At 34.3% G+C, this 11,472-nt stretch overlaps 6 protein-coding genes across 6 annotated transcripts; 5 read left to right on the top strand and 1 right to left on the bottom strand.

Moving 5' to 3' along the window:
• Positions 1–73: 73 nt before the first annotated feature.
• Positions 74–1,702, top strand: BX664DRAFT_363022 (RNA-binding protein; the record flags this gene model as incomplete). The annotated part of the gene is made up of 9 exons (XM_051548352.1): positions 74–110; positions 191–269; positions 354–412; positions 519–685; positions 767–898; positions 978–1,097; positions 1,189–1,354; positions 1,438–1,544; positions 1,667–1,702. 9 exons carry the CDS (start codon positions 74–76, stop codon positions 1,700–1,702), a joined length of 903 nt encoding a protein of 300 aa, XP_051404232.1.
• On the bottom strand, positions 1,587–2,663 carry BX664DRAFT_319280 (uncharacterized protein). The gene is made up of 5 exons (XM_051542911.1): positions 2,607–2,663; positions 2,430–2,510; positions 2,137–2,330; positions 1,967–2,054; positions 1,587–1,869 (listed from the first exon to the last, which is right to left on the bottom strand). The coding sequence occupies exons 1-5, from the start codon at positions 2,607–2,609 to the stop codon at positions 1,708–1,710; spliced, it is 528 nt and encodes a 175-aa protein (XP_051404231.1). The 5' UTR covers positions 2,610–2,663; the 3' UTR covers positions 1,587–1,707.
• Positions 2,664–3,407: 744 nt separating this feature from the next.
• Positions 3,408–5,904, top strand: BX664DRAFT_363021 (WD40-repeat-containing domain protein; the record flags this gene model as incomplete). Its single annotated transcript, XM_051548351.1, has 4 exons — positions 3,408–3,548; positions 3,634–3,706; positions 3,769–5,695; positions 5,766–5,904. 4 exons carry the CDS (start codon positions 3,408–3,410, stop codon positions 5,902–5,904), a joined length of 2,280 nt encoding a protein of 759 aa, XP_051404230.1.
• Positions 5,905–6,505: 601 nt separating this feature from the next.
• BX664DRAFT_255467 (uncharacterized protein) lies at positions 6,506–7,727 on the top strand (the record flags this gene model as incomplete). Its single annotated transcript, XM_051540413.1, has 4 exons — positions 6,506–6,884; positions 6,959–7,163; positions 7,238–7,395; positions 7,471–7,727. The coding sequence occupies 4 exons, from the start codon at positions 6,506–6,508 to the stop codon at positions 7,725–7,727; spliced, it is 999 nt and encodes a 332-aa protein (XP_051404229.1).
• A 1,145-nt stretch (positions 7,728–8,872) lies between these two features.
• Positions 8,873–9,762, top strand: BX664DRAFT_319276 (uncharacterized protein). The gene has a single exon (XM_051542910.1). The coding sequence runs from the start codon at positions 8,919–8,921 to the stop codon at positions 9,690–9,692; it is 774 nt and encodes a 257-aa protein (XP_051404228.1). The 5' UTR covers positions 8,873–8,918; the 3' UTR covers positions 9,693–9,762.
• A 247-nt stretch (positions 9,763–10,009) lies between these two features.
• BX664DRAFT_319275 (ZIP zinc transporter-domain-containing protein) lies at positions 10,010–11,253 on the top strand. The gene has a single exon (XM_051542909.1). It carries the CDS (start codon positions 10,063–10,065, stop codon positions 11,221–11,223), a length of 1,161 nt encoding a protein of 386 aa, XP_051404227.1. The 5' UTR covers positions 10,010–10,062; the 3' UTR covers positions 11,224–11,253.
• Positions 11,254–11,472: the final 219 nt, after the last annotated feature.

Genomic DNA, 11,472 nt, shown 5'->3' with positions numbered 1-11,472 from the left:
TACTTTCTTTTTCTTTTTTTTTTTTTTTTTTTTTTTTTTACACTTCTTTCACTTTTTTTTCACTTTTTGTGCCATGAATCAAGCTTCCAGAGGTTCACGCGCAGTTTTTGGTACGTTTCCTTTTTTTACTGAATGATTATGAATACGATTGTGTTAACTTGTCTTCCTTTTATATTTTAATCTTTTACAGTTGGAAATATTCCATTTGAGTACACTGAAGAACAACTTATCGATGTCTTTAAAGAAGTTGGACCTGTCTCTTCCTTTAGGTATGTCAAATAAAAATATTCTACTGTTTTTTTTTTCTTTTGAAACTTCTTTATTAATTGGTATAATACTTTATTCCTATTTAGATTGCTCTTTGATCGAGACTCTGGTCGACCCAAAGGTTATGGATTTTGTGAATATTATGGTAATACTTTGTGAATTATCTTGATTCAAATATTCCAATATTCTCATCATTTCTTTTTTTCTTTGTTTTTTCTTTGTTTTTTTATTATTATTATTTTTATTATTAGATGCCGAGACAGCAGCAAGTGCAGTACGCAACTTGAATGATTATGAAATTGGTGGACGACAATTAAGGGTAGATTATGCCTCCATGGACGACAATCATAGATCAAACTCACATGGATCACATAATAACAGCAACCAGTTTGCTCCACAACAACAGCAACAGCAACCTGTAAGTCGGTAATTATACAAAACATGGAAAAGAAACTAATGTTCGATTGTCTTGTATGAATATATATGTATTTTATTATAGCCTCCACCTCCTATGAATCAACCTCCACCCATGTCTAGACCAACAGGACCAGTTTCTTCTGTAGAAGAGATTCCTAAGGTATTGAATACCATGACACCGCAAGATTTACTGACCATTATGGGACAAATGAAAGTATGAATGAATATAAATATATGTAGACTTCAAAAAAAAAAAAGAACAAGTTCAACTTACTTTCCTCCTTTTGTTTTAGCAACTCTCTATGGAACGTCCTGAGCATGCACGAGAATTCCTTACAGCCAATCCACAAGTCACCTACGCTCTTTTTCAAGCAATGACTATGATGAATGTTGTGGATCCAAATGTTATCTCGGTAAGGAAAGAGAAACAGAATGATACTCTCTATATACAACGCATTCTGATCATTACCTTTGTTTTTTTTTTGTATTATTTATTATCAACAGCGTTTAATAGCTTCTATGCCACAAGTACCACAGGCACCACCACCAATGCAATCTATGCCACAAGGTTTACAACAGCAACAACCTCCATATATGCCAGCACAACAAGTTATGCCACCACAGCAAGCTATGCCTTCGCAACAAACTATGCCGCCACAACAAGCTAGTGGTATGTAAATTCACTTTATCATATATCATCTATACTGGTAAAATTAATATCACGTCCTTTTGTTCTCTTTTCCTTTTTTTTAGACGCTGCAGCTGCTGAACAAAAAGCTCTATTGATGCAAGTATTACAATTGTCTGAGGAACAAATCAACAACCTCCAACCAGAATATAGGGATCAAGTACGACAGCTTGTAAGTAATCAATCAATTTTATTCAAAAAAAAAAAAAAAAAAATTGGGAAACTATACTATATATATATATATATATTCACTAATCACTATGTTGGATTTTTTCTTTTTAAAAAAATCTATAGAGGGCACAATTGACTATGCAACAACAACAACCCTAGAATAGTTATCGTACATATTTGACCTTGCCACCACGTTTTTCCATCTTTTGTTGTCGTTTGGATTTGCCACTAGTATTAGCTTCATTTGATTCATTACCATTTCCACCAGTACTTCCAAAATACTTCATCACCAACGGTAGACCTTTGTATAATGCATATCCTGGAATCTATTTTTGAATAAAAAAAAAAATATCGTCATATTTTTTTTTTTGTTTTTTGTTGATACATTATCTATTTTGAATAAATAAGATATGTTATCCTTACCACAAGATAGGTATACCAAAACTTGTTGGAAATAAAAGCAGTGGAGATGTGAACAAACCAAGTAATATAGATGATATCAAACATATATCTAATAGTAAGTAAGTAATCAGAGATCTATCCAGTATAGTATGATCAGGTTGAATGCCTTTCAATAACTGTATTATTCTTACGCTGTAAGACCTTCAGAGTTCAAATCATCGCCACTTGATCGTAATGTTCCGTCAATATTATAGGTAGGTGTGCCTGAAGACTTCAGAATGGAATAAAAAAGCAAAGTGAGTCCAGTTGTCAAGATGTACAAAAAACCAAGAGATTTTGAAAATGATCCCCAAAGATATATCACTCTCCAAAGAATATAAACAATCTAGAAAAGAATAAATAAACAAAAGAAATCAGTACACTATTTAAATGAGGATCAATATAAAAAGATCTTTTCTTTTCTTTTCTTTTTTTTTTTTTTTACATTGACGGAAGCAAAACCTATTTGTAGATTAGAAAGTGTCTTTGTGTTGGCAGCTGCAATCTTTTTGGATGAAGCATTGGCCTAAAACAAACAATGAGAAAAAGAAAAGATTAATCGATGTAAGTTTCGGTTGTATGGTATCTTCAGGATTATCAGAGAAACGCGTTATATTCTTACCATCCTATAAATGAAAGATGATAGAAAGTAAAAGACGAAAGGACGAGGAAAAAAAAAAAAAAAAAAAAAGAAAGCTCGCTTTTTTTTTTCCTCGCGAAATCGTAAAATCTTCCAATTGGTCATGTGATTATTTCCTCCTATCCTTTTACTCACTCACATTCTGCGTTTGAAGTCAGATTGCTAACTGATAAATTAAATATTAGAGTGTTTTGTTTTAAGAGGGACTGAATGATGGTGTTTTTATTTTATGGTCATCATTATTGGTGACTACATCAACTTATATCTAAATTAAAAAAAAAAAAAAAGGTTATTCAAAGTGGATAACATTATCTTAACTGCGTGTTGATATATTGAATACTAGATACATCATAAATGATTCGTACAAAAGAAGAGTTCATATAGAAATGATTTTAAGTATCATATTTTAATTTAACAACGTTGATCTTTGATAGTGTACAGGTTGTCATATCCCATGATCAATCCGTTAAAGAAAAAAAAATAAGTATTTCAGGCATATTGATCAATCATAGGTCAACTATTCTCTTAATAATGTAAGAAATAGAAAGTAGTCATCATATCATCCATTATTCAATCATTATATATTATCAAATGATAATCCATAATCATATTATCATCAAATAAGAGGAAGACCATTTCTAACGTGATGAACAAAAATGGTTTAGGTCGGTGTTTAAAGCCAAAGTTAATTTCTTTTCTAGTACTTCTGGATCGCGCGCTTTTTCTTTTCTTTTCTTTCTTTTTTTTTTTTTCTATATAGAGAATTTATTGAAAAAGTATAATATGACAATATTCAACAAATTCTCGAATATAGCTCACAAGGCGAAAGAGCATGCTCTTTCCAAGAGTATTTTATCAAAAGACAAGAGGTTGGACCATTCGTTATCAAGTATCATTCGAACAGATATGATTCACTTTGTTCAAGTAAAAACATTCGACGACAACCTTTTTTTATTATTATTTTCTCTAATGCCTATTATCTTATTTTTTTTTTCTTATATATGTATAGATGACAAATGTAGGTCTTGAATCAAAAATATCAGCCATGGCATTCGATACTGTAGCTGGTCTTCTTGCAATCGGTAAGTTCCTCTTTTACTTCCTTTTCGTGATTGAACTGACCACATATTTGTTATATACATAGCTGGCGGTAGCAATGGTACAGGTATGAATCAGTTACGGATATTTGGAAAAGGTGTATCTTCAATATTACCATTACCCAACATCGACACCATAAAGTATATACAATTCAAGACTGGATGCCCTTTATTAATACTTATCGACAAGAAAAATATCATTTACACCATCGATCTAAAAAGACAACAGATATTACACATGTTACCAACTCAAGGAATCATCACAAGTTATTGTTATTGTACTGGAACCGATTGGATGTTTATTGGTTTTGCTGATGGTTGTATAGATGTTTTCGACACTCGATTGGGACAAATGGCAAAATACGGTATTCCTGATTTGGTAGCTAGTCAACAGCAACAACAACAACAACAAGAACAACAGCAAGAACGTCGACATGAATCTGGGAATATAGTAGTCGCTCTCGAAATGCACCCAAATAATATCAACTGGTTACTTATTGGTTATGAATCAACGGTATTTTTATGGGATATCCGTGAAAATATGATTCACTCTACATATGAATTGAAAAACTCAGATGTTCGACTATCAAGCTTGGTATGGAATCCTCAAGGTGATCATTTTATGGCCGGTTACGATGATGGATATCTGCATTTATGGGCAATCAATTCTGAACATCGACCTGTTTTGTCACGACAAGTATTCCCATCTTTGGATAAATCCCAACCTTGTGAACCTGTGTACAAGCTTGCTTGGTATTTTGATGACAATGCTCAGAAAAGTTATTTGGTGGTTTGTGGTGGATCGGCAATCAAGGATATTCATGGTTTACACGTATTGGAATTTAGTCTGAATCATCTAAGTGATGTTCGCAAACAATCGATCATACCCTCTGATATGGAACTGATGGATTTTAGCTTACTATGGAGTGAACCTTATCAACCTCGAAATCCACTTGGTATTATGCTTCTAGGATGCAACGGCGCAATATCTGCTCATGGTTTAGATCATGGATATCCAACATTAACTCTACCTCCTTCGTTATCTATGGTTCATCCTTTTGTATCCAATGCATGTTTTATTCCTATGGTGGATGAACAACTCTATCGAAAGATGACGACCTTAACTGATGCGGATCTACAAACAAGATATTTACCTCTGACTGGCGGTGTGGTTGGACCCGGTCATATTTATAAGATTCCTTCAAATGATATCCTTTTGACTATGCACGCAGGTGAAATCATTCAGTTTTGGGATGCTTCTTATACTTCGTTACGACCTTTATCTCAACTTGTGATACGCTGTCATGATGATCTGGATGATCCTACTGTTTATGTCTGCTGTATCGACTTGAATGCTGTTTCAGGAACACTTTGTGTTGGTTTCAACGATGGGACGATACTGACATATGAAATTGTGGACAATCTACCCTCTAAAAATCAAGATCAAGAAGAATATTCAAAGATGGAAAATACGAATGCTCAATTTATATCCCAATGCGATGAAACTATCAACGAGTTGGCCGAAATTTTGGGCGATATGCAACGATCGACTCCTACAATGGATGAATCTCGTGAAGAACAACAGACTGAAATTATTCGCAATACGAACAATAACGATGGCAACAGCGATACTGACGCCGCTCTATCGAATGCTACCAACATTAATTGTGATAACGATACTCTTCAACAGGAATCCTCAGCATGTAATGACTCGACCAATCCTTTCGTCTCTGTTCAAGGGGTTGCCCAAGAACCAGCTCAAGTGACCAGCCAAAATGCGTATGAACCAGAATCAGATATGATATCCAACCACTCAGATAATATAGGAAACAAAGTTGACGATCAGGATATTCGGGATTTGGAGGTTCAGATTGTTGCTCTGAAAAGGTCTACAAAAGATTTTGGTTATTCTCCTGATGTGAAGATAAAACTAGATGGGGCTATTCACTCAATAGTAAGCGCGGGTACAGATATGTAAGTCGAATAAAAAAAAAAAGAAAAATGGAACATCGAAAGCTGATGATTTTTTTTTTTTTGATATTAGTATTGCCTGCCTTACCGCTCTTGGTCAAATATTCATTATCAACACCACTATACAAAAACTATATCATACTATTGATATCAAAGGTAAAACAAGAAAGAAAGAAAAAGGAGAAGAGAAAAACAACAGTAAAAATTTTTAATTACGCAAAACTTATTTTTTTTTCTATCTATTCATTTTGAAAAGATCTAGTGATTCATGAAACACAAAAAGATGCTGTCCAAGATGAAGATCCAACGCACCCTGTTGATAGTCCATCTATATCATGTATCAAGTTTATCAATACACATACAACTATGGATAGTAAGTAACAGAAACTTGCTGCAAAATATCCATTTAGGAATGGGACTATTACTGACCCTTTTATTTTTTTTTTTGTTACAGTAGCACAGATATCCACACAACTATTCATAGGTTTAGATAATGGCAACTTGTATCAATGTGATGTATTATCGTCGAGTTATGTCTCTCCTGTGTTACTTCATCGCAATGACAAACGTGAAGCAGCAATTCAAGATATTCATGTGATCGATCTGAAAGGAAAATCTCAAGGTGCTGAAAAATGTATCATCAGTACTGGAACAATTCCGGAACCAAGCAAATACAACATGGAGGAAAATGTACCAACTACGCGTGAAAACAAGATATATGATTCTGGTCAAAACAATGGATTGGAACCTTCCACGCAAGAGCAACAGCAGCAGGGAAAAACAAAATCACCACCATCTAGTCCTCAATCACCTATGGAAAGAAGCAAATCATTCCTCCGGCGTAAATCTGTCAAAAGATCAGCAAAGAGTACAACTACGCGACCATCCAGCAATGTATCTATTGACTCACAAGAAGAAGCATGGGAAGCACTCAGTAGAACATCCACCACCACAACAACTTCTAGTACTGGTAGTAACAATAGCAAGTATTCCTCGGGTCGTCGCTATCTACCTTCATTTGATTACCAATACCATGAAAATCCTCATTTTGTTACTGTCACCAAACCTCAATCCATTTGTGTCATTCTTAGCGGTACTGGTATCAAGCTTTTTGAATGTCGATTACAGGACCTAGAAGATGGCAAACTTCAGAAAGATACTATCATTAGCACGACACCAATTGAAATTGACGGTAAAAAAAAAAAAAAAAAAATTGAAAATACGAAAAAATAATCTCACAATTGTTTGTACGTTTTCATCTGTTAGGTTTGGCATGTTTGTCGATTTTACTTCAATCAAAACAACTTGTTATTCTGTCGTTACCACATTTACAGCCTATTGCGAAGACATCATTACCAGAAAATGTATGTAGATTGAACGAAGCCATGTTTACTACGGAAGGTCGAGTGCTATTTTGGACAGGACAATACGAAATGCAAGAATGGATGTATCTTCATAGTGAAACTTCACTGTAAGTTTGGAAAAAAAAAAAGATTTATGGAAGTTGACTGAAAAAAATAATTTTATATCTGGTATCTACCATAGCCCCATTGGTCATTCTGTAGATCTATTTGATGATCAAAAATCAATGCCTCCTCATCCAATGGAAACAATTCAACGACCCAACAAGAAAACATGGTTTGGAGCTGTTGCTGGCGCGTTCAAGAAGGGACCCTTATCCATTGGGGAATTGGATACATTAAGTATGAAATAGTTGGTTTTATTTGATTCCACTAATTTGGACTTCTTTTTATTATTATTTAATTATTTTACTTTAGTGGGACGCATTCATCCTGGATTTGACCAAAACAATCAATCGAAACAGCAATCACCATCAAGGTCTGGATCATCGTCTACAGGTATTCGAAAGACTGGTATGTTCAAAGAACTTGGAGATAAAGTGAACGAACGTGGTGAACGATTGGATGAACTTGGCAAGAAATTCTCTGATATGAATGATGCTTCTGGTGATTTTTTGAAAGCTGTCAAGGATTACAATGAACGACAAGCACAAAAGAAATGGTGGGAATTCTAGTTGGATCAACTATATTCTGGTGTAGTTTTATCCCCTCTTCTTTTTTTTTTATTTTTTTTATATACATACATATTATTTATATCTACATCTTCATTTTTATTACCCTGTCAATATTATTTTTTTTTCTTAACAATGATAGATTACTGATTTCTTGGGATTCCTTTTTTTTTTCTTTCTTATACTCATTGAATAAAATACATCTTTTACAGTTTTATTTGAATAAGAATCACCTTGCACAGTATGGGAAAAACATTTCAATGACATTTTTTTTTTCCTTCTTTTTTGTTCTATACCAAAAGGGATGTGTCACAAAATAAAGACAAAGTAAGATCATTGCAACTTAAAAAAGAAAAAGTAGAATCCATAGAAACCTCGTGTCAGAGATGGAAATTGATACCGATGATATCTTTTTTTTTTTTGACGTCTTTAATCAATTTTAATCATTGATTATGGGCTGTTACTTGTTATTTTCTATACCCAGATTACCATTGAATAATGCGGGATCTGTCATCATCAATTGGTCATGATTGCATAATCATTAAATGTCATGATCACCGGAATCTTAATTTTTTATTTTACTTTTCTAATTTTTTTTTAATAACTTTGGTTTGATATATCATTGGTCCATGAAATTATTTGTACCGCGTTCATCTATTACTACAATTGAAATAATCATAAAAAAAAAAAAAAAAAAAAAAGGAAGGAGAACGTACGACCGGTTAAGATTATACAATATAAAATCAATTCATATATGTAAATTCTGTTTTATTGTGATTATTTAAGTTTAATTATGCGAAGAATCAAATATAAGTTTGTCTCACCGTCTCATAGTCTGGATGATCTTATAATTACTTCTTTGATTGAATTGACAAAAAAAAAAAAAAAAAAGGATATCTGATATCTGATATGTTTCCAATTGTTGACCTTTTTTTTTTTTTTGACGTGATCGATTTACCTTTTTTTGGTTACAACCTTTTTTTGGTTACAATCGATCAATGTAGATAATCATCCTTGAAAGTTTGATAGACTAAAGGCATGAGAGGGAATATCAATCACCGACGATTTGATCCCGATCTCTAAAAATTATATAAATTGGATTTTTACTTCTTTTCTTTTCGTTTTTTTTTTTTTTTATTATTATTATATTTTAAATTATCATCCGTTTTTTTTTTATCTTCAATCCTGAACAATATGTATGCTTCGTTGTCTTCTACTTTTGCTTTGGTGGCCAGTCTTTTAGCCACAAGTCAATTGGTGTCATCAACATCAACCCATAATTGGTGGGATACTCCTAACAACTTTGGCAATATTTCTCAAATCGAATCATCCATCCGTGTTCCTCAAGGTTCTGATCCTACCAATACTTATTGGATGGCCAATGGATGGGACGGTGGCTATATGGGCATGCAGCACAATTCCGGTACTGAACGCAGGATTTTGTTTGCTGTATGGGATGATGGCAATGGCAGTCAAGTCAAAGGTATTAAAAAGGGCAAGAATGTGCTTGTGGAAGGCTTTGGTGGTGAAGGTACTGGATCTCATGCTCGTTACTTGTACAACTGGACTACCGGTGAAACTGTCTACTTCCGTGTGTCTGCCAAGGTTAATTATGCTAGTCGATACACCGATTATACCGGTTACTGGCGTGCTGAAGGTGTGAATAACAACAAGTGGAATTTGGTTGCTACCTTCCGTGCCTTTGACATTACAAAATGGTTATCTGGAGTTTATGGCTTTTTGGAAAACTTTGGTGGTGATAGATCGGAAATCAGAGAAGGTTTCTATGGTAACTTTACCATCAAAAACGTAGCTGGCAAGGTCAATAAACCATCCGGTGTCACTTACTCTCATACTACCCCTGAAGCTGATTCTAACTATGAATACAAGTTTGTCAATGGTGAATCTTATATGCGTACCGATGGCCCCAAGGATCAAGGTATCTATCCTCCTACAAACCCTCAATAGTTTTAGTTTAGATCTTTTTGTTTTTTGTTCAATCAAATAAAATGATCATTTCTTGATTTAAAAACTATGATACTTATGTAGAAAACGGAAACTATTTTTTTTTATGATTCATGTATAATCTGCCTCTATCTTTCTCTGTTGAAAAAAAAGGGGATGATGTTTCTCCTTTCCTTACTTTTTTTTTTTTTTTTTGGCCCCACCTTTTTCCTTTTGAAGCGCCGGCCAAGCGTTGATAAATGATTTTGGTATACTTTCACACTCAATTTTCTTTTTTTCTCTCTCTTTTTTTTTTTCTCCTTGTTCTTTCTCACATACCTTTTTTTTTTTTTTTACATTATTTCTACCAACTATAGAAATTTTAGAATTTCCCATGCTAAATCCGTTTATATGGTTATTACTATTAAGCATTACCATGCTTATAGGTAGTTTTGTATTTGGTTGTATTCCTCTTGCAACTAAACTATCTTCGACTAAACTACGTCAACTTACAGCGATTGGTGTGGGCTTACTCATCGGTACTTCCTTGGTAGTCATTATCCCGGAAGGTGTAGAAACATTATATAGTAGTCCAGTACCATCTACCACACTTGCAAACAACTTGTCCCATAATGGCATGATGGAAACACCAACTAGCTCGGCAAATACCTATGTTCCGATGGCATTATCTCCCTGGTCAACCACCTCAACTACTACCACTACAACTGCCACTACAAAACCTTCTTCTCATTATACCATTGAAGATCCAAATCATCCTCAAGCAGATATAACGACAGACCAACATGATCATCACGAAGACGCAACTCCTAAACATACTTCAGTTGGCTGGGCACTTATTCTAGGTTTTGGTGTTATGTTTGTTATTGATCAATTCAGCTCACTTCACGTTCATGGAAACAATGGTCGACTGGAACATGATCACGAACTGGACAGCATGTTGGCAACAACATCAACGAAACGATCAGCCAAGGATGACGATCTTGACGACAATGATAAGGATGATGATCAAGTAGATGACCAAGTGGAAGAACGATGGAATAACAATAATCATAGTATTTCCGCCAACCATGCACAAAGTATGACACCGACGATTGGATTGATGGTACATGCGGCAGCGGATGGTATAGCATTAGGAGCGTCAGCCAGTCATCCACAGCTTTCTATGGTCGTTTTTTTTGCCATCATGCTTCACAAAGGTCCCTCAGCATTTGCACTGACCACTGTTCTTCTGGCGGAAGGTTTCTCACGACTTCAAGTACGGAAACATCTTTTATTATTCTCCATGGCCGCACCTACTGGTGCACTTGTTACCTATCTTTTGCTCTCTCTGACCTCTCCTGGTGATATGGCGTTGGAATACTGGACCGGTGTGCTTCTCTTATTCTCGGGCGGGACCTTTTTATATGTGGCCATGCATGCTTTACAAGAATTACAACCTTCTCATCATCATGACAAATTAGAGCGATCCCATATATTTTGTATCTTATTTGGTATGTTCTTACCCGTGGTACTCAATCTTGGTCATTCTCATTGATATAGATATATCTTGTTTTACTTGATTACATTTTTTTTTTTTTGATTATTATTTTTATTACTTTTTTTATTATTATTATTCTATTGTTGACTCTACACTGTACGATGTTTCTTTATACCACTCAAAATAAAATTATCTCTTTATACACTGATAAATACTCTGGAGATTGATACTGTAAAATCAACTATTTGTTGAAGGATACCTTGTTATTTAGTTTTATTACTGGTTGGATGATATGTAATAATCAAT

The sequence above is a fragment of the Halteromyces radiatus genome (assembly GCF_025201355.1).
Source record: "Halteromyces radiatus strain CBS 162.75 chromosome Unknown BX664scaffold_1, whole genome shotgun sequence".
In the NCBI taxonomy this organism is placed as follows: Eukaryota; Fungi; Mucoromycota; class Mucoromycetes; order Mucorales; family Cunninghamellaceae; genus Halteromyces; species Halteromyces radiatus.
This window is presented reverse-complemented; position numbering and strand designations above follow the sequence as displayed.